The sequence below is a fragment of the Aythya fuligula genome, chromosome 11 (genome assembly GCF_009819795.1).
Source record: "Aythya fuligula isolate bAytFul2 chromosome 11, bAytFul2.pri, whole genome shotgun sequence".
Taxonomy (NCBI): Eukaryota; Metazoa; Chordata; class Aves; order Anseriformes; family Anatidae; genus Aythya; species Aythya fuligula.
In genome coordinates, this window is record NC_045569.1 from 21,741,191 (window position 1) to 21,763,629 (window position 22,439).

General features: G+C 41.4%; 1 protein-coding gene across 2 annotated transcripts in view; it reads right to left on the reverse strand.

The window, feature by feature from the left end:
* Positions 1-22,439, reverse strand: part of MAP1A (microtubule associated protein 1A) — a 60,897-nt gene that overhangs the window by 35,022 nt on the left and 3,436 nt on the right. The window contains exon 2 of one of the 2 annotated variants that reach the window (XM_032194856.1): positions 21,010-21,111. In XM_032194856.1, coding sequence (XP_032050747.1) covers positions 21,010-21,111 — 102 coding nt within the window. Of the gene's footprint in view, positions 1-2,782; positions 2,847-21,009; positions 21,112-22,439 lie in introns of those variants that run through there. The other variant, XM_032194857.1, reaches the window with a different exon arrangement.

Genomic DNA, 22,439 nt, shown 5'->3' on the forward strand with positions numbered 1-22,439 from the left:
TAGCCAAGAGGCCAGCAGTAGAACCAACTGGGATCTCAGACACCTATCACAAAGACATACTGCTGGATCCTTACTTGGTTCTCAGTTTCTTATTCTTTTAAGAGATGCAGCCATCCCAGGAATTACCTAGAATGGTATGTGAATGAAGACAGACAGAAGAATGCAAGACCATGCCCCATAGAAGCTCATGCTGTAGAACCCCTCTTCTACCCCTAGTCTGGTGCCCAGCCACCTTCCTTTGAATGAGACACGCTGCATTTCTTGTTTACGTACAGACGGCTTCCTTGCTTTCACTAAGGAGAGCCTGTGCTGGCTATTGCTGACTGTATTCCTCTGCTCAAGTCCATCATCTGTTTACCTCCATATCTGCTGAGGACATGACTAAGGTATACTGACAACACAGACATGTGGAAGAATGGCAAAGACAATGTGAACGACATTCCTCTCGTGGATTGTTTTGCCAGGAGAGAAACTACTGCAAATCTACACATCCCTCTGTCCACAAAATGGGAGCAAGGTGGAAGATTTGACAGCCTGGCCTTGTCAGATCAAAGGAAAGGAGGGGAGAGAAAAAGAGTTTCTGGCCTGTATACAACCACGACTTGCTGGAGGAAGTGTAAGGGCAGACATGCAATCTGGATGCAACCAAGCAGTACAGAGCTGTCAAGGAGACAGGGAGGATACTGACCTTATGCAGTCAAAGGTCCCCTGCCCCATCAGAAGAAAAGGAATTCCTGTCCTTCTGGAAGAGTGCCCAGCCTGCAGGGCTTTTCGCAGTGGAACCAGAGATACTTGGAATAGAAACGCCTCGTCTCTGAGATCAGAGAGTTTAAACTGGAGCTTGTTTTTTCTGCAGTCATAAGCCAGCAGGCACCAGCTGCAGAATTTGCCGCAGTGTGTGTGTGCGCGTTTCTGCGTGTGAGTGTGCAGCAGCCACGCTCCTCCCCTCCGAGCCCGCTGTGCGATAAATATGTCCAGCTCCCTCCTTTTTCTCCTTCCTACATCACTGTGAGCCCCAGCCCGATTGCTCACAGCCCCCAGCCACAGCGGCCCCTCTCTTTTCTATTAAAAAAGCTTTTGTTGGCATCAGTACCGACTTTTAATTGCTCCCTCCTCAGTCAAAGAGGTTTGCCTCTCTTTCTTCCTCGCAGCCAAAACAGCAGTCTCCGATAGATATTCACAGTCATGTAGCTTGACATGTGCACCACGCTAAACCCTGCTCCAGCTCTGGACGCTGTAGATAAAAAGCCCTATTTTGAGATGCTTCAATACATTTTAGCACTAGCATAGATGATTTAACACTTTTAACAAGATGTTTACTACAGACAATACTAACAGAGGACAAAGATATCCAAAAAAAAAACAGATCCCTGTGTGTCCATGGACCGCAAAGGTGTCATCACACTGCACCAGCGGTAACGCACCTTCTCCCCTCCTCAAAAAGGGAAAAGCTGGCCCCATACACCACTGTGCTACACGGGGAAGCACAGCAGGGGAAGGGACGACAAAGGACTGCTACTAGGAAAAAGAAAGCACTTTGTCGTTTTCACTTCTAAAGCACAAAATGCCTCCTTGTAGCCTACTATAACAAAATTCAACTCCAAATCTAGCCACATCTCTTCTCCTCCTCCGCTGCCCTAGAAAAGCTGCATCTCACTTGCGTTTTGCAAGAACCTTCCCTTTTTCCTACCCCACTAACTGGAAGAGTTGGAATGCTTTTTGGCCTCCTGTAGCGGAAGAATGTAGCGTTGAGCAGCTCAAAGCCAGACTTCAGCTACTCCGAGACTACTCGTGCGTGGGTGTGCAGCACTGAAGGAAAGAGAAATAGCAGGAGGGTGCCCGCATCTCTCTTTCATCTAATCGGCGGCACGACAGTCCCCCTTTACAGCCCTCCCGGCTCCTGCCAGGCATTAGCCTCGTTCCAGCACCAGCGCCGAGCTGGACGGCGGTGCGGGCATTAATGCCGGCTTCCACCGAGCCTTGCCGAAAGGGAGCGCCCGCGAGGTGCCCTGTGCCGCCGCCGCCCCTCTCCCGAGCGCCGCATCTTCAGGCACGACCACGCCAGGATCAGACATAGCGCCGCAGCGCTGGCTCCGGCAGCCCCCGGCAGGCAGACCGTCTTCTCCAGAGCCTCCTCCAGATTCACTGGGCATCCTTCTCTGTGCCTGAGCTAACGACACAAGCGCAGTAAACAGCTGAGCAGCTAGGGAATCCAGTCTGTCCCGACACCCGGGAGCAGGAGCAGCTGAAAGGGGCGAGGTCTTCACAAGGGTCATAAACGACCAGCGCCATCCGCAGCCCCCTCGCCCTCTTGTCGCTACCCCGGCCCCCTCGACCACCGGCCGGTCGGCCCCCGGCTCCAATAAGACTCCAAGGAAGGCCAAACGCGGCCGCCGCAGCCTGCTCCGCGAAGCCCTCAGCCGCTCCTCCGCAAGGGCAGCGCGGCCCCGGCCCCCCGGTCCGCCAGCGGACGGCCATGGCCGGGGAGCCGGGGCCGGGCGCGGTCCGCGGGCCGGGTACCTGCACTTCCAGTACCCCCCACCCCCACCCCCCGGAACCCGTCCTCCCCCGACCGACGAGCTTTCTCCACAGCAGCGGACGGCATCAGCCCCAGAACAAAGCCGCGCTGCCCCGGCCCCGCGAGGGGCTCGCCGTCCTGACGGCGGGTCCTGACGGCGGCCGCCCCCCCGCCGCCCAGCCCAGCCCAACCCAGCCCAGCCCAGCCCAAGCCTGGGACTGCCGGGCCGGGCCGGGCCGGGCGGGGCGGGCGCCGCGCACATACCATCGTGTCCCGGGACGCGCGGCCCGCGGAGCGGCGGCCGTGTCGGGGCGCGGGGCGAGCCGGGGATGCGCGGCGCAGGCCCGCGGCGGCAGCTGCTGTGTCAGGGCGAGCCGAGGGCGGAGCCGCCCGGCCCCCGCCCGGCCCCCGCCGCGCCCGCGGCCCCGCGCGGGGCTGCCTTAACCCCCTGCGCGCTGCCCGCCGCTGCAGCGCCGCGCCGCCGTCGGGGCCGGCCGCTCGTGGGCGCGGGCAGGCCGGGTGCGTGGCGGGGGCCGAGCGGGTCCCCGCGTTGCTTGTTCCCCCGCGGGCTCCAGTCAGGCTGCTCCGCGGAGCGGTGCCCCTGAGCAGCGGCACTCCCCCCTTCGTCTGAGGGGGGCTTTGCGCCAGGCTAGCCGTGAACCGAGAGGGAGAGAGCTGGTACAGCCTGAGCAGCTTGGCTGGTGACAGTGCTGCCTGGCTAGCAGCAGAGTTTGAGTGAGCGACGCGAGAATGCCAGCAACCTGAGCTCTGGAGATTATTTCCAGCACGGTTTTCAGAAAATGATTTAAGCATTTCGCTAAGAACTTCGCAACTCATTTCTTAACCAATATCACAGTGCCTGATCTGTTAGACTTGCGAGGCAGGGGAAGCATGCTTCTAAGCCCAGCAGAGCAGGAATGAGAGCCCAGTATTTGGAACACTCCATGCAGGGCCTGTAACTACTCCATAATATGTTAATTGCCAATAGTAACCTTTTATCCATAGCAAGCACTGAAAACCACTACCAGGGTCCTGCTTGCCTTACACAAGGTCCCAGCTTACAGAGTTAACTAGGAAAGCCGAAGGCGTCCTGCCTGCCCTACAGCAAGTGTCCCTCTCGGTGACCTTCTGAGACAATGGAAGGCTCAGGAATAGAACTGTAACCAAATTCTGATGCATTTTAACAATAAATTACAACTTTACTTTCCGTAGCTTGCAGATGATGCTAATCAGTGGTTAATATCTGTGAACCTCAGGAAACATTAACACAGTGGAATCTAACATCTGTGGCTTTTTTTTTTTTTTTTTTTAATATGTTTTAAATAGGAACTCAAAGAGACAAACTTCAGCTGCATATTGAAAAAAATATATATATATAGTTTCGTGCAATGGGAGCTGCTGAATTGCTCTGTTACACCTGCCACATCCCAGTCTGCTGCTTGACAGTTCCAACACAGAGGCAGTGACACCAGCTACTTGCACATGCCAGTAAGCATACTGTGGTGGCTAGGAATGCCTGTGACAAGCACTAGGTGAGGACAGGGCCTTCTAAGTTTTGCTTTCACCTTCAAAGTAAAAGTCACCACAAGGAGCAGTTCTGATCTGTCGCTCTGTGCCCAGCTACGCACTTGACAGTCAAACCGGGCAACTAACAAGTGGTGGGAGGCACAATTATTTTCCAGTCACCAGAATCATCAGTACAGCATAACATTCCAGCCACAGAGAAATAGCAACAACTGCAATTAAGTGATTGAAGAAGGTTGCAGATGACACAAAATTGGGTGGAGCAGCTGATACTCCAGGGGGTCATGCTGCTACTCAGCCCTGGTGAGCCCACACCTGGAGCTGAGTGTCCATTTCTGGGCTTCCCAGAACAATATAGACATAGAGCTTCTGGAAGGAGTTCGGAAAAGGGTCACTGAGATAATAAAGGGAGCGGAGCATCTGTCACGAGGAAAGGTTGAGAGAGCTGGGACAGTTCAGCCTAGAGATGAGAAAGCTCAGGTAGGATCTCATCAGCATCTGAAGGGAGGGTGCAGAGAGGACAGAGCCCAGCTCCTCTCAGCGATGCCAAGTGCCAGGACAAGAGGCAATAGGCACAAACTGGAGCATTAGAGGTACCACCTAAAAATCAGGAAGCACTTCCTTACTGTGCAAGTGACTGAGTAGTGGTACAGGCTACCCAGAGAGGTTGTGGAGTCTCCTTCCTTGGAGATCTTCAGAAGATCTCTGAATCTCTGACAGAGTCCTGGGCAACCTGCTCTGGGTGACCCTGCTTAAGCATTGGGGTTGGACCAGATGACTTCCAAAGGTCCCTTCCAAACTCAACCAGTTTGTGCAAGAGCATAAGATACAAGACAGATTGGTATACCGGCGAGTATACCTCTTAGTTTCTGGAAGACACCAGCTTAGGAGCCCTCGCTCTCCAACAAAGGTTGTTTCCATCTTCATTTAGAAGATTTCTCTATTGCGCTCTGAATCTATGTATACTTTTCAACTGTGGCAACTGTTTAGCAACGCATCATGTACAAAAGGTTCTTCCTCCTACGTACTTGATTTGTAACTTCTGGCCAGTGATTTTGTGTCATACTCCCTAATTCAGGAGAGGAAAATAAAAAGAATTATTTCCCATTAACTTTCACTAGTGCGTCCATACTCTCATGTCTTTAATGGTGCTTTTCCTCTGCCTTTTCTATAAAGTGAGAAATCTATAAAGTGAGAAATGCTAACATGATCTTATCTCTTTTGTCTCAATGTATCTGCCTCCATGTAAATCACAAAAAAAAAAAAATTGAGTCTTCCAGTTGCTGTTGAGAGTTTATATCAGAAATGTTTTTCTCTGTTAAATGAATGAACAGGAGACAGATGCATCTCTTACCTCTAATTTACCCCCTCACTTTCCAGTTTGTTATATGATTATGCCCTGGCAGGCAGGGTTGTGTTTTTGTCTATCACAAGTGTTCTTACAAATAAGAATTACTTATGAGTTAAGGCAGTTTTCACAAAGTACAAATTCATGGCGTACAATCAGCTCATATCTGTGCTGCTTGACTAGCAAAACATTTGTTCAAAGCAGAAGGGATTCTTAAAACAGTTGCTGCCTTTACCACAAACCAGTCATTTAACTGGCCTAAAAAGCCTTCTTTCTGCACAGTTCTTTGAGGCAGCCCTCCTGCCTTTATGTGATCAGATGACAATTGCAGATAGCCTCTTCTTTTTAGCTTCTAAAGAGATCAACAAATTATCATTTAGAAAAAACAAAAGCCAACCCCCTAAGAATAGCTGTCAAAGAAAGAAGAAAAGGTGCACTAAGAAAGAAAGCACTTACTGAACTTCAAGTCTCTTCCAGTTCCTAAAGGGAAGGCCATTTTCTAGCTTCCAGTTCCTACTTTCTAAAGCCAGAAAGACCTACAGAGCTATGATCAACATCACAGTTTCTTCATTCTTTCAGGAAATAAGTACATTTCACTTGTCACCTATAAGACATCACAAACATCAGGACCACAAAACATTGAGGGGGGAAAAAAAATAAAACTAGTGCTCTTGGTATTAACTAAGGCTTACTGATGTTCCATTCCAAGAACCATTTGAACACTGGTATTTAGGGACACTATTCTATGATGCAAGGACAGATTTATTTTAACAGAATTAGAGAAGGGATGGAGTTTCTACCACTTACACTAACAAAAACTCTCCTTCAATGAGTCAAATAATGACAGCCACCAAGTCACCAGGGTTTGAAACAAAGATCCTCTCTTTATGCTGGAAAACTGTAGTCCCTGTCTGCTGGGCTTGGAAAGGGCCTAGAAACTTCCTGAGATATAAGGTATAGATCTCCACTGACTAGAGCATAGAATTACATAAGGAATTAAACTGTTACTGACACGAACATTTATCATCACTGTGTACCTCAGTCTGTATCGCACTGATAGGATTGTTCTTGATCATAAATACTTGGAAGTCACAAACTGGCTATTTCTCCAGGCCTGCACAAATAACAAAAATGACTTCTTAAGATGTTTTTTCTTGTTATTTTCAAGTATTAGGTTACAGCCAGGATCGCACCTCCATGCTTTTCTATACTATGATGTTGAAAAGTTTATATAAAGTGAAGGCTGAGTTTCTTGATGAAATATTAGAATTCCAAGAACATTATGCTAAAGCATAATACTGAATAGAGCTTACAGTAAATATTCAGACAGTGGCTCAGAATTGCCTGCTATCTTCCATAGGCTTCTTTGGCTCAAATGCACCTGATTTTCCTTCATAACCATACACCAAGTCTTTAATGAGACTAGAGATTCTAATAAACAGCATACAAACATCTGGATTGGTGGAACAAAGGATTACCATGTATACACCAAGCCATAGCCATGCTTTTAATTTGAGTTCTGTTTTTATTAGTAAGGTCAGGTATTTCCTAGCACCTCTAAATGAAAAGCACACAGTTTACAATGCAAAGAATTCTGACTTCTGGTATCTCATTACAGAAGACTGGCCTGGCAATGTAATTACTAGAGAAGTAGCAGGATACCTCCGCAACATACTGTATGAAGGAGACCACAGTTGTGCAAGGATTTGTTTGCATCCATCCTGTTGGAAGATTATTTTTTGACTACCCAGTTACTGACTTTTCCACAGGCTCTCTTCTTAAAAAAAAACAAAACAAACAAACAAAAAAACTGACTACTTGTTTCAAGCTTTTGGAAAATCACTTCTACAACCCTCTTGCCTATCCTCTTTTCTCTCCAGGTACACTGATTTTTGCTCTTGTTTATGGGCTTTACCAGGATTTTTTTAAATACTTGTTTTTGCTAAATACACCTGAATCTTTTTGTGTAACTATTTTGTGTGTCTTTCCAGCTTTCTTTCTTACTTACAAATAGGAGTACCCTTCCATTCTGTATGACTGCTTAAATTCTGACTAAGTATTTACTTCGTGCTCTTGTTGAGTGACTATATTTTTAAAGTATCTATATCTGAAAAGCAGTCACACCTTGTTAGTTGTCAAGAAACATTTGATCCCTTAAGTATTTTATTCTTTCAGCTGCTTTGCAGGTCCACTATTGTTAGGCATTTATGCTCACTTCTTAATTAGAGAGTAATCTTTTCATCTTTCTGATGCCTCAGGGCCTAATGAGTGATTACCTGAGCTATTGAGAAATAGTTTCTTTAGACTTTGACTTGTGGTTTTTAAAAAGTTCACAGGTGGATAGGCCAAATCATCTGTTACATTTGTCTGTTTATCATTTTCTTCACCAAATAGCATTCTTAATGTAGGTCCAGAGAGACTGTCAGCACCTGTTATCAACCTCTTTTCCAATTCCTACTTTAAACAAATTTGTGAAACCTGAGAGTTCTTTGGCAACACTCTGGTCTCTCTTGTCCCAGAAAAGAAGGTTTTAAAAATGGTGATCCTAATTTAACTCAGCAACTCAAAAGCTTTAGGGAAAATAACAGAAGATGACCTGTCTAGAGCTCTCGATGGAAAAGATAAAGAGACATAAAAATCAAGGCTGCAAAACTGGAGCAAACATGCGCAGTACTAAAACACCAGAAGGAACATAAAGAGGGATTGAAGCAAATACTGGGGCACAGTAGGAACCAATGTGTAGCCTGCGTGAGCAAAGGATGACTTCATAGCACCCAAAAGGTGATCCTTCTTGGCAGGGTGGTTGGACTACATGATCTTCAGAGGTACCTTCCAACCTCAGCCATTCTGTGAAAAGGGTGGCTTAATGCAGTAGAGAGGAAGGAGGGACTAGGATATAATCCTGTTGGTTTTATAACAAGGAGTTCAAGGAAAGACTGCTCCAAATGTTGCCAATAAGTAGCATACGTCTACCTGAAGAAAAACTCCTGTCTTCCACACACAGAGTCCATGCTGCCTGTGTATCCTCAGCAGCCTTCATCAGCATTAGTACCCAGTTAACACCCACCAGACTTCTCCAGCCAGAGGCACATCATGTCTTTTCACATGTCTCAGCATATGTTGAGAACAACAGAAGATATAAGCCAGGTCTAGCACTGAAAAGTAACAAAGAAATACCTAAGGCAGTGTGAGAGAAGCTGCAAGAACCAAACTATGGTGCAAGATCCTTCCTACTGTAGAGAGCATCTTTTTCTTCCAGATATGTTTAACAGTTTCTTATCTCATTCTTTCTCTGAAAGAGCCACTTATCTCTTGTAATAGACAACAGCTACCCTGAGAAGGATGAGATTCCCAGGGACTTGCTGCTTTTTCAACTGCCTCCTAGGCTTGAACAGAAACAGAAAGGCTGCTGACATCTTTAAGGAGAGTATTTATTAGATCAGAGGCACTGATTTACCAGATACGGTTGTCCAAATAACAAATGTTATAGAGGACACCTGTAGGACAGTTCTGAAATTCACAGCAGGATCCTTAGGGGCAAACCTGCAACAAGCAGTGGCGACTGAAGATTAAGCAAACTGAAGATGGGAAGCTAAGCCTGATAGACAAAGCAAAAGAAAGGCTGGGGAGAAGGTAGAACAACTTTTAGAATTGGCAGTGGCATAGGTAAGATTTCCAGAACAAAATATACATGGGAAAGTTTGCAATATCCTGTCATTTCTGTTATGCAACTCAGTATAAAAGACTACTGAAGACTCTCAAAAAGAGAGTTTTTGTTAACCCATACCTGTCTTCCTTTACCTTTCTCCTCAGTGTGATATTTAGAGTCGGAAAACATTGAGATGTTGAAATGTAGGCATTTTCTTTAAGAAACATAAAACAGCGGTCATATGCCTGGAAAAATGCAGAACCTGTGACTTATCAGTGTTCAGATTTAAGTGCCATCATATGGAAGCTTCTCTCACAATGAATCGCAGTTTAAAGACAAGCAAAAAAGAAAAAAACAGAGAGGATTTAGTTGCTACTATGTGCAAAGATACTACAGGAAACAGCCATATACTTTGATTACAGAACAGAAACTGTTCTGTGAGGCATATTTGAAATTTGAATAGTAAAAATGTAGTTCCTCCAAACTAGCATTAGTAGATAGCAAGCATGGTAGGGGGCATTATGGTAAACAGCTATTTGCTCCTTGTAAGGCCTACTAGTCAAGAAAGGAAAAGATGTGAAATAAGCATTTTTTTTTTTTTTTTTTTTTTTAGCAGAAATCAAATAGGACATCCATTTTAGGCACTGTTCCCTCCTGCTTTTATGCCATCCTGCAGGATGAGCACTGTAGCACGTGCTTTCTTGCAAAGATGCAGCTCAGATGAAACCCAAGACGAAAAAAGACAAATGGAAGGAAAAATCAATAACCACTTCTGAATTATTAATCTCCATGAAATATGAGTAAAAGTACAAGCAAGTCTCATCTTCAGAACAGAAGAATATTCTTTATAGGAGTCAAACTGTCTACTGCAGATTTTCCTGCACAATCATTAATACTCAAAGTTTCAGAAGCAAAGTTGTAGGCTTTGGTAAAATTCACACTATTCACCTACCTAAAGGCAAAGTAACTGAACAGCCATAACCAGTTTCCACGATTGCAAGCATCAAAGTGTAGCAAACAAAATCCAGACCAGGCCTCGGTTTTATAAACTATGAGTAGAACTGCTAAACAGAGGTCATTTGAAAGCAAAATATAACTGTGTCCTATTGGTTGGGGACTTTTTGCTGTCTTCATTTTTTATTTTTAACCATGAAAAATTCTAGTCTCATCCAGCTTGTCTGCCCAGTAATTCTACAGATAAAGACCTATACCAGTAGGGATAAAAAGACACTGTTTTAGATGTATTTAAAATGCATTCCACCAAACACATTTAAAGAGGATTGAGAAATACAAATCAGTTATTCACACTACTACCTCAAGGACAGACTGGCCTGCATTTAATATTTCTTGGCATTCTCATATTTAAAAATAAATCAAGTAAGACAATACCCACATCCACTGGGACAAGAAGTACTAAGAAAATGCAACAATGACAATATGCTTCTTTCATTCTGTGTCCTGAACAAATAACCAACCTTTTACTAACAACTTCATTATTAGTTTTCCTTTTCTATCAAATTTAAGTGTTAATCATCCCTCTAGTTCCATTCAAACAGATCTTGACACCTGGAATCTTTATTTACATGTGAAATATAAAACAGAACTGTTCTACCTTCATTTTTCATGAAGAATTCAAAAAAGACTTTCATGACGAACCCACCCATTTACTCTTTACCTCCACATATGCCATATACACTTCTAGAATTTGAATTCCACAAACTACCAACAATACTAAACCACGATACTTAGTTTTAGAAGCAAAATAATAGTTTAGTAGGGCAAGTACTAACTTCAGAGAGCTACCAGTGAATATTCACAACTTCAGTTATTTCGGCTTTGGGAGCTTTATCTAATAAACTGGCAAAATTGGAAAATTAGAGGTATGCGTGAAGGTAAAGCAGAAAATAGAAAGAACAGAACAGACCAAGTGTTAATTTTTGTCTGTTCTGTATTAAGACTAGTTAAGAGTACAAAATATAACCATATAAATCTATTTCTCATTATATAATTCAATCAACACTATTTGATTAATGGAGGTTTATTCTGGACTAAGTATGCCTGCATATGGAATTCACCTACTAGCACTGTACTGACAGTTTTGTTAGTAAGCTTCCCATACATACCAGCCTTAAGTGATAATTAAGGAAAGGATACGGATGGAGCAAAATAGATACCTATACTGGCCACATTTTTGATCAGAGTGGTTTCTTACATGTATTGCATTTCTGGAGTAAGTGAACATCACAGCACCAATGGGAGATAGCACTTCCTCTACCATTTCCACCCCTCACCCCATCCCCAAAGAGAACAGGAATCTAATTTTGCTGAACTTTTTCTTTCAATTAAACTGTGTGCCTGCAGTACTCCATTTACTTTAGGTAAAGAAGGTCAAAGAATCACATTTGCAATAAAAAAAAAAAAGTGATCTTGTGACAGCTATTGGACTATGTAGGAACTCTTACATTACTATTTTAGCCCAAGAAACCACATATGCATGCATCATTTTCATGTACGCAGCATAATCCTGCTCCCCAAGAAATTTTTTATAAGAAGCTGTCCTGCAGTTTTAGGACCTACCCTATCCCTGAACTCAAGTCATTGAGCATCCTGAAGAAAAACAAAAACAAACAAACAACAACAACAACAAATACACAGGATCTGGGACTACAACTCATTGCTCTATGGAGAAATCTTTTCAGAAGGCTGGATGGGTCTGATGCATTTGTATGTTACTCTGTTAGAAAAGATAAATTTATACGTTCTACTAGATCAGAAATCACTGTCAGAAAGATTAAAGTCAGTTTTAAGTGACAAACAGCTGATGAGCAGAGATTTGTTCAACATATTTCTAAGGGAATTCCATATAACTTGTGATCAAGACTTCAGTTACTTGCAAGAAAATAATTAATAATTAATATTTAAAATAACTAATAATTAACTGAAACTTGTGATTGGTGCCAAAACCATTGATCTTTCTACTAGACTAGACACATTATAGAAAAAAGCAAGGAATTTATATCACACTTGTGCCATGTTGGTTACATTTAGAAAACAACAACACCATGGCTGAGAACACACAAATTCAGTTCATGGTAGAGAGCTAGCTGTAGATATATATTGCAGGCTATTAGTTAAGAGCAAGAATGTGATCAATAGGATGGTCAGAGACCACTACAGTTTGTAGTTTTTGGTTTCCTTTTTGAAAAGCAGATTCTAAGGCTCTTTAAACTGAAGAGATCGTAACACGATTGTTTGTTGTATCATAACACAAAGTATTGCTTGAGGTCAACAGTCCCCTCCCTCCCCAAAATTAGTTTGATTTATACAAAAGGATTCATTATGAGGGAAGGGGAGAAGGCATCTACAGGTAGTAAAATTTGTTCCAGAAGAGAACTCAGACATAGCAGATACAGTCAGAATGAAATATAGTGACTGCAAAGCACAGTAAATGAATTCAACCTAGATGTGAGGAACAGTTTTAACCACTGGCAATTATAACCACTGAAAGTAATAACCAATGGTTTATGGTAGACTGCTTGTAACCTGATGCATTCAAATGAAAAGCAATGCCTCATCTTAATACATAGTGCACCTCACCTTAATACAATTGTCTGCATAATACAAAAATCACAACACTCTCACCTACCAAACAAAAATAGTTAAAACATTTGCTTTGTTTATAATAATAATAATAATAATAAAAAGTGAGATTGTCTTCAGGTAGTAAATATCTTTTCCTTGCAGTTCTCTTAGCATTCTAAAGCCTGAATTCAGAAATTGACTAATTTGCTTCATTTTTTGCTTCATATAGGCTAGTAGAATAAGGCAATATGTAAGAAATCAGATGGAATAGGTGTATGGTGTGGACACCATACAGAAACATGTTTGCTCTATCAAGAAATAAAGAAAAGCTGAGTATTTTTTGCAGTTTCCTAAAGTTTCCAAATCAAGTAGCAAGACATTCCATTACAAAGAATAAAAGGTGCTACTTCAGAAGATGCTTCTAGACACACAGTCTTTACCAATGCCCATTAAGTCCATTTTAAACTTCGTGATTTTATAGCTCAGAGAATTTTATAATTTTTCAGGATCAAATAGAAAGCATGTCATCTCAGATTCCCCATGTACGGAGCAATACCAGTTCAGGAAAGGAAAATAGTGTCTCCAGTCTGCAATTTTAACTTCTTACAGAGAGGAAAAAGAGCATATTCTCTGGCAACACCATGGTTAACAGGGCAAGACAAAATCCTGGAACGGAGCCAAATCAGAGTCAGGGACATCTGTCTTCTAAGGAGGTTGGACTTATGGCATTAAAATTACAATAGCACATGACAACAATTAATCTCATGGCAAAATAGGATTAACAGGCTCCTTCAGTGCTGGCTTTCTGAGTCCACATCTAGGGGAAAAAATATTTTTTGAAATAGCAGCTAAAATCCTAGAAAAGATAACTTCAGACGAGCTCTGCTAAGTTCTTTCATCCAAGCTGGATGCAACAGAGTGCCAGAAGCAGTGCTGCCGCTCTGCAGACTGATGGGTGGACAACATTTCCGAGCAACACACGAGCACGTGTACCAGTATGGGAAGATGACGACATCGCTCATTTCTTACACGTTAATGCCTCCGGTGGGGAAGTGAGATAGGATACATTTGCTGGCTGTAAGTAACGATGCCTTCCACTTTATGAACCTATCCTGGGACGTTCTGAAAAAACAAGCTTCTCTAGATGTATTCATGATCTCAGGCAGAGTAACAGTCCAAATGGCTCAGCCCAGGTGCTCATTCCTAGGAGGAAGGCACTGAAACATCTTAAGCCACTTACCTCCAACTGTTTAAGTACACCACCCAGGTAAACAGGAATTGAGAGCTGCTGGTCAGATGCTCCCTCCTCAAGCCCATGCCAATACTAGGAATTCTTTAAAAGCAAAGGAAGAAATTCATAGCAGGGTAGAGTGAAACTACTGTAGAGTGAAACAGACCAAGAAATCTGTCAGAAAGTTATTCACAGCTGTTGTCACATGTTCAGGATTATTTTCATACTTAATCCTCCTTCCCTTTTGCCTATCTTATGTCTTAGCAAGGTCCAGTTCACATGGATTGGAAAAGCCTACTGTAAGCCACTGAAGGCAGGGACACTAAAGGAGAAACATTCATAGCCACAGTAAGCTAATAATACACTAGCAATACATTAACAAAGCTTTTGTTACCAATCTCCAAGTATGGCTGGGATTCCAGCATCATTTGTACAAAGTCACCCAGAGCTTGTATTAACTTGTAATAGCTACATCTAGCTCCACCATTTCTGCTAAAACAAACATGAAATTCCCCAAAGGGTAGGAGATAGAAAAAAAGAGCGTGCTAGAGCTACTCTTATTTGTGAGGCCACTGTCACTGTAGTTGCTGTGCTTACAATGCGCACAGCCACCAGGAGAATGTTGCCTTTGTCAAGTTAAAGAAGTGTCACTACAGCACTGCAAGAAAAACATGCAAGTCAAAGTTTCTGTGTGTAGCCACTGTGAGGGAACATGAACTAGTTACCAGAGCACTGTTTAAAGTAGCATCAAGCCTGTCTTTGAGAACAGATAATTAACATAACTATTTTGCAGCATATAGATCCTTCATAAACAGTTATCCAGTAATTGAAAGCTGCTCATTTTATGAAATGGAGAAAATAGTATTGACTTTTTATTGCTGTTTTTCCAGAGATGCTGAGTGCAATCACATGCCCCTTCTTTCTTCTTAACTGGCCATCTCACTCAGAGCTGTTAAATGCTTATTTAAATAAGAAACACAGCTCAGAAAAGTAGAGATAAGAGAATAAGGCCAGACAGTCAAGAAAAAAAGTGCTATTCTAGGCAAAAAATAGAAAGAATTAAAATAGGTTACACAGTAAGAGATAGCAGTTGTCTGATGAGTAAAAAAAAAAAAAAAAGCCTTACATAAGTTGCTAAAAACAGTGCCTGCAACACTTGAAATGCCTGGGTTGTCAGAACAATAGAACTGGGTGTTCACCAAGGTCATGAAAGACACTGCTCTCAGTATGCAAATGCTGACTCCTAACAGCCAATTCAGCTTTCCAGCAAAAGGCACCCAGCTCTCAGAACTTGAGCCAGTAGTGCACTGACCTCAGCCAAATTTTATGGAAGCAAGTCATATTCTAGAGGATGCTGAAGTCTGGAGTGCAGGTAGGTGTTTTTATTTTGTGGTGATGTCACTCATGAACAGCAGCTGAAGATAAGAACTGGAAGTCTTAGCTGAATGCTCAAGTACTACAAGAAGTCACATAAGAAGCATACTACAAATAGGGTCAGCAATTATAGAGAGGCAATAACACCAAGAAATCATTCAAATAGGGAAAGCCAGTATTTTGCTAGATTTCTTATCTGATAGATCTTGTTCAAAGGGGATGATTTTTTCCCCCCACATTCTTTAGGTGCATAGTTTCATGAATCGCTCATTATTAAAAGGGCAAACAATAAATTAAGAAGGCACAGCGTTATCTTCAAAAGCATGTGAAGTAGTGCGCCTATCCATTCAAGTTTAGCTTAGATAAGCAAAATGATCACAGGGATTGAACAACTGACTTAATCTTAGAAGTCCCAAATCCTTCAATTTGGAGAGGAAGGGCAAGAGCATGAAATACATTCAAGGCTTACAAAAAAATCAGTCATAGATCAGGTCACTACTCACCAAATTCTAAAATGCTAAATGATAGGAAACGCTCAGTGAAGCTAAATCTACTTAAGAAATAAATAACTTCTTTTGATAGCAAGCAGTAATTTCAGTAACTTGTTACACAGCTGTGAATGCAGACAGTATTTGTATTCAGAAGGGATTCAACTTTTTTTTTTTTTTTAACTAAAAGGAGTTGCTGTGGACATGTCCTTTAACATCCCAAATCCAAGCATTATGTAGAGTGAGTGAGTATGAGGAAAAGAGGACAATCAAAAGCAGCTACACTCATATGCTCTCCCTGAAATACATCTCTTATTGTTGCTTCTTGAGACAGAATATCAGGCTACATAGACCACTGATCTGATTCAGTATGGCATTTCCTTTGACCTTACTCATTTTTAATAAACTGAATAGAATTTTCAGTTCTTACCTTACTATACAGTAGAGAAGATGAACAGAATCAGAGCATTTCTGAAAATTAATTTCTTTCATAGTAATGATACTTCACATGAGTGAATCCTATATGATTTTACTGAATCCTCAGTAGTTTCAAGTGTATAATAAATACGTACAGAAGTGTCAGTTGTAAAATGCAGGTTAAACATTTATAAGAATTCTGGAGCAAGAGAAGCACTATTTACCCTTTCAATCGGTAGCCAGCATTTGGATACGACAGCATGAAAACAAGAAATCAACATTCATTTAACCTTTGCTTAGCTCAAATATAGGAACATGTTATTGGAGCTCTGGGTTCTTACTTTCCATCAAGCAGTCTGTTGGGCTATCACAGTAAGAACTAAAACACATACTTTATGAACAAAGCAACACTTTAAAATACACTAAGGTAAAACAAAAAATATTCCTCATAACTTCCTAACCTGGCCTAACAAAGAAGGTTCATTATGCTGGCTTCAAACAGGTAAGATGAAGCCCAATATTATTATCAGGGACAATCCTGAAGATGTATTATTTTACAAAAAGAGCTCACTTAGTATTGAAAGAAGTATGTTAAAGATTGTAAAAGCTGTATTTTTGAAATAAAGTCTTACGACTTCATAACATTTGTATGACATGTCTCTCATTCTACAGGTTGAATAAAGCTGGAAATATTCAGTGAATTTATTATGTATTTGGAATAAATCATTTTAGAGAATGAAACAATTTCTATTCTAAAGAAAAATTTAGAAATAGTGGTAGTGTTAAACAGTCTGTACAAACAGATTATTTCTATATAAGAACTAAGAGATTGACTAAGAAGAAATCAGCTTCCAACCTGAGATCTAGTACTCTGGCATTTAAGTCCTAGAAAACTGGACAGCCTATCAGCAGTAAGGATTTACATGGACTATATAATGAATAACAACTAGCATGTCATTACAGGACCTTACTTGTTAATAAAGCCAAAAAAAGCTTGTCAGAGCCTCAAACATCATATTGATATAATGCACCTTATGAAATATTAATTATACTATTTAAGCCTAGCTTGACTTTCAATTGTGTCATTAGTTGGTTATAACAAGTTTTCTGAAGACTACCACAGAATATAATCTGAGAGGAAAGATTACTAGTATAGCTATTCAACTGTCTTAAACTACCAGTCTAGCCGAAAGCAGCTGCTACTATTTCTGAAGTTTTGTTGTTGTTGTTGTTTTATTCCTGCTTTCTACAGGAATGTAACTGTTTTTTTTCCCAAACAAACTCAAACAAGGATCAGGAAGTAGGTTTATCATGTTCTGAGAAGTAATTATTCTGAGCATTTTACATTGCCACATGTCAATTTCTATTGGAAAAGCATAGTCTCTCTGTTTTGCAAAGAACTATTACCATCCAGACAGTGTACATGATCAAGTACTTATGGCAGCCAATGGCAACTGACAGCAGTACAAAAGTGCACATAGGGGTACCCTCACCATAAGGGCACACAAGCCTTCAATATTTCACCTTGAGTTGGTTTGACAGTTATTTTTCTCATCACATTACCCTTTCCCTCCTTCAGGACATTTATTAGCTTCCAGATTCTCCATAACACACGGAGAGTTTGTCATGCAAGATCCTTTCTAATTCTTCCTACCTTCTTCCATTATTCTGCTGCCAATCAGGACTATCCCTTTTCCCTGTAGACAGTTCATCATCAGACGCTTATTTTGTTTCATGCTGTCCCTACCATCCATAGCTCTCTCCTGCAAACTATGCTGCACAATTACCCCAAGAGCAAAAAAGTCGTGTTGTTTGTGATAATCAGAAGTGAGCCAGCAAGATAGGTTAGCAAAACAGTCACCTTTTGTAAGGTGGATTAGGTATCATTTATGACTGCCTCACCGTTATTGGTTTTGCCCTCAGCTTATCTCCTCTCATTTGAGCCACATCTTAGACTCATTTGTTCCTCATCTCTAAATAAGCTGAAACAGAAGTTAGAAAATAAGTTGGATTCTTAAACATGAAAGTACTTAGTATAGAAAAAACTGCTCAAACAAGTGTGGCACAGCTAAAAACATTTAAGATAGCAATTATCTTCCAGAGGGTATGATCTGATGGCATATATGTAATGCATAAAGACTGTTCCCAGGTCACATTTAAAGTTTTTCTAGATTATCATGTCAGTTGTGACCTGCAATTTCTGTTTTTGCAATCTTTCCTATGTTCTCCTCCTAACCATACCATAACCAGTTTCTTGCTAGCTACCACCAGAAATCTCTCTACACTTCAAGATTTACCACCTTCAAATAAATGATGGTATTATAGCCTAACTCCTCGGTTTTCAAGCTGAAAGGCATTCACCTTTAAGCTACATTATCTTCTGCAATAATCTTGAACTACATGAACTGTCATCATTGTCTACAGCTCGAGGCAGTTGCTTAATACAACTTAAGTTGTGGCTATTATCCTCACACTCACTCTTTTTGCCTCAAGATTCTTGATCCCACAGAGCGATCCCTCTGAGAAATCATCTTGCTGCATTTTGACTAACATGTTTACTGAATTGATCAACAAGAACATGCAACTTTCTAGTTTGATGCAAAGCTGCTCTCTCAACTTCCATAACCCCTAAGACTGTCTCTACCTGGCTGTTCTTGCTCTAAGTGCTGCCAGGGGACTATTAGAGAAGTCATATGCCAGCTGCACACATTTGCAACAAACCAAGTAGCCACCTTTGGAAACTAATCAGCTCCTAAGATCAATCCTTAGATAACCAAACCAGAATCTCATGTCTATACTGCTGACAGCTTCATCACACAAGCAGGAACAGCTGAAGGCCAGCTGAACTTCTCCCTTCCCAAAGGAGTACTACAGCAAGAGATTTTTGTGTGGAGTCAAAACAAACGTGTTGATCTATTTGAAATTCTGCAGATGTGTATTTATGGAGAAGGGCTTTAAGAAAGAGTGCTACTATATCTAGTACCACATTAAACTGCAAGCCTTCAATTTCAAAGCCTGGGCAATTTCAACTTCCTCAGTGAAATGAAACAAGCCAAGCTGAGATTGTGCAAATGGACTCACCCCAGGATGACTAAAATGATCATTATCCTTAGTGATACCATAATACTAAAAAAGCAACATGGCAAGAGATTTAAGTACTATTTCCCACTGCTGAGACTTCAATAGCTCTAAGTCACACTGTCTTTTCATAGGAAAAAGGAATTTGGCCACCACCTACCTTTCTCCCTGCTTCAACTTACCAAAGAAAAGTATTTCCTGTAGCTCTTGCCTAAAATGTAACCAACTCATTACAGCTACAATAGTGCACTCATATTAAACGTGGTTAGGAATTCATGCCGGAAGTTACTTTTACAGTATGCAGAAGCAGAATCGCTTCCTTTTGATTAGTTTATTATATTTGATAGAAAACAGCTCATTTGTTTGGCATATCACTTTTGAAGAGATAATGGTAACTGGAAAGTGTATTACATTTCATATGCTTAATATTTTCAGTTATAGGGGAAAATATCCAGACAAGAGATCTGAACTTTGCCCCTTGTTCTATGGCTAATAGGATTCCTTGAACAGACTCCATGGACTTTGATTTCCAAAACACTGACAAGTGGAAAAAAATCACTTATCTATGTCTGCTGGCTCCTTCAAAGAACTACAAGCAGGACTTCCCTTTGCAGAATCGGTGGGTACTGTTTTCAGATTGACACTAATTCTGTCCTTTATTATAGTTTCTACTGATTTGCCCAATAGAATTAGCAGTTGGTTGGCAGGCCTGCAGTTCCCTGGATCCTTCTTGGAACCTTCTTTATAGACTGGCATTGCATTTATCACCCCCTTGCTCTGGAGGAAAGAAAAAGTTTTAGGTGAGAGAATACACGCTACCAATATTAATCCAGATATTTCAACCCTTAGTTAAGAATTCTTCAGTGAACGTTATACTTTGTTACCTTGTTTGAATCTATTTGTACCATAACCCCTGTAATAGTTGCTTTAAATGCAGACAGATCTTCTGCCATGTCTTGGCTTGCAAGTTTAATAAACAGTATTTTAATACACACACAGAAAAGACCCCATAATATACACACTGCTTTGCAAGGAGGGAGATTTTCTATCCCCATATTAAAAGAGTCACAAGTAAGTTAAGAGACCTCAGTCAGTGGCAGATTTGAGAAGAGTCTAAGTACCTTCTTTCACAGCTATCCATTAAGAGAACAGTTTGGGGAAAATATATTCAAGAAGCTTTGACAAGAGTGTAAAAGGAACAGTGAGTTATAAGAGAGTTGTTATAAGGTTTTGCAACAGCATCATTAGTGCTTATTACAGCAACTTTAACATACATTACATAAATTATAAAGAGCATAACTAGAATCCAAGCTTTTACTGTTAATGACACTGTCAAAATGCTTTTACTTATTATTCTTCTCAGGAGGAGGAAACAGGCCTCCAAAAAAAGTGATTCAGAAAGACCTTTGATTAGTCTTACACACCCCTTGCAACACATTTTATACATGCAAAAGTACATTCTAAAACCCAAAAGGAAGAGGTAGATAGTACATAACTCAAGTAACACTATATTGTGCCATATGAATAAGGTACAGAAGACAGACAAATTCTAACTAGGTTAATACACTTTTACACGGCACGTTTGTATTCACTCTATTCTCAGTAGTAATTAAGTTAAATTCCTTACATCCAACAGATCCTTAAGACTGTTTTTCTTCTTTAGTGTTTGCCTGCAGAATCCTGAGCAAACAATTCACTAAATGATTATGACATTCTAAATCAAAATCAACTGTATTCTGTATTTTTTCTAATCTAGAAAGAAAAAAAGTAAAAGTTAATGGTGATAAACTAACAACTGACCTTTGACTTCTGAAGAAAACTGAGCCAGGTGCCGGGTTACAAAGAGTCGCAGTTGCTGATTCAGGTCACAGGAGAGAAGGTTAATATTCCAGGAACGAATTCCTGCCCAACAGAAGAAGAACAGTGAACTGTTGTTACTTTTACTCCAGAAACAGAAGAGGAGACAGAAATTAACAAGACACATAAGAACCAATGATGGTCTTCCAAACATCCCTACCCATGGCAGGGGTGTTGGAACTAGATGATCATTAAGGTCCCTTCCAATCCAAACTATTCTATGATTCTATGTTTCAGGCTGAGAAAAAGTCTTCAGAATCAGAGGGTCAGAAGGTGTTTCCCTTCCATAACACATCTATCCCTGGAGTACATGCAGTAAGCAACTCGTCATTCAACCTAGGCTTCAAATGAGTGAAACTAATAAAAAAGTTCAAGGGATAGTGGCTAAATTACTCGACTGCCCAAGCAAGGCAATTACACTATGTTACCTTTACATCGTCTGCATTATCCAGCACTGGTTGCATATAGAGACAGGCTACTGAATGTTTCAATTACTCAACACCTCAGTCACTCTGGTTTCTATGCTCTTATAGCTTGAGCATCCTCCAAGTCACAAGAGCCTCCTCCCCTCTCACCCCCCCCCCAACTCCCTCTGCCTAATCACTCCTTCAAAGCCCCTGATCCTACTCAAAGACCCTTTGAGTTTGCTCTTTAATCTACATAATCTTTGTAAGCTAATCGCCTTCATATCAGCAGGAAACAGTGTCTGCTCCCGGAGCAAATGGCACCACGCTGTGCTGGGAAGTCACCTTCAGACTTCAGCGTGAGCAGCTGTACATTCTAGATGACACCAAACACTACAGATCAGATCTTCTTCACAAACTAGTAAGGAACAACCTCTCCTGGATGGTGTGATGCTACATTGTGGTACCACAGAACAGAAATGGAAAGTCACCATGAATCACTACTCTGGCCTCTTATGCTCCTGGTTGCAGAAGCACAGCTGTTGAAGAACAATATCACAGACTTCTAAGAGTTTATTGCAACAAGAGTTTCAGCTCCATTTTTTGGGGGGTCCTTGATGACAATTCTTCCACCATTTTCTGGAAACCTGTCCTCTCTTGTATAAAGAAAAAAAGTTTTATTGTTTGTGCATCCAGTATCTGCTCTCTTTCCAAGTGAAGCACTTTGACTTTTCATGCAGATACCATTCCCAGTTACTGCAGTTTTTGTTCTCCAGCACCGTAACTTGATGTTACACAAGAGCTGCTGACTACTGGTGGGAAACAGTACCTTCTAGGATACAAGCTCCAGCTTTGTACACAAAACCAAGACAGAGTTAGTAAGCATTGCATCGCAGTTCAGTAGTCGAGAGGCCTGTAAAATCCACAGAAACTCAAGAAAGTTTTGATCTTAGTTTCTTTCTGGTGGCA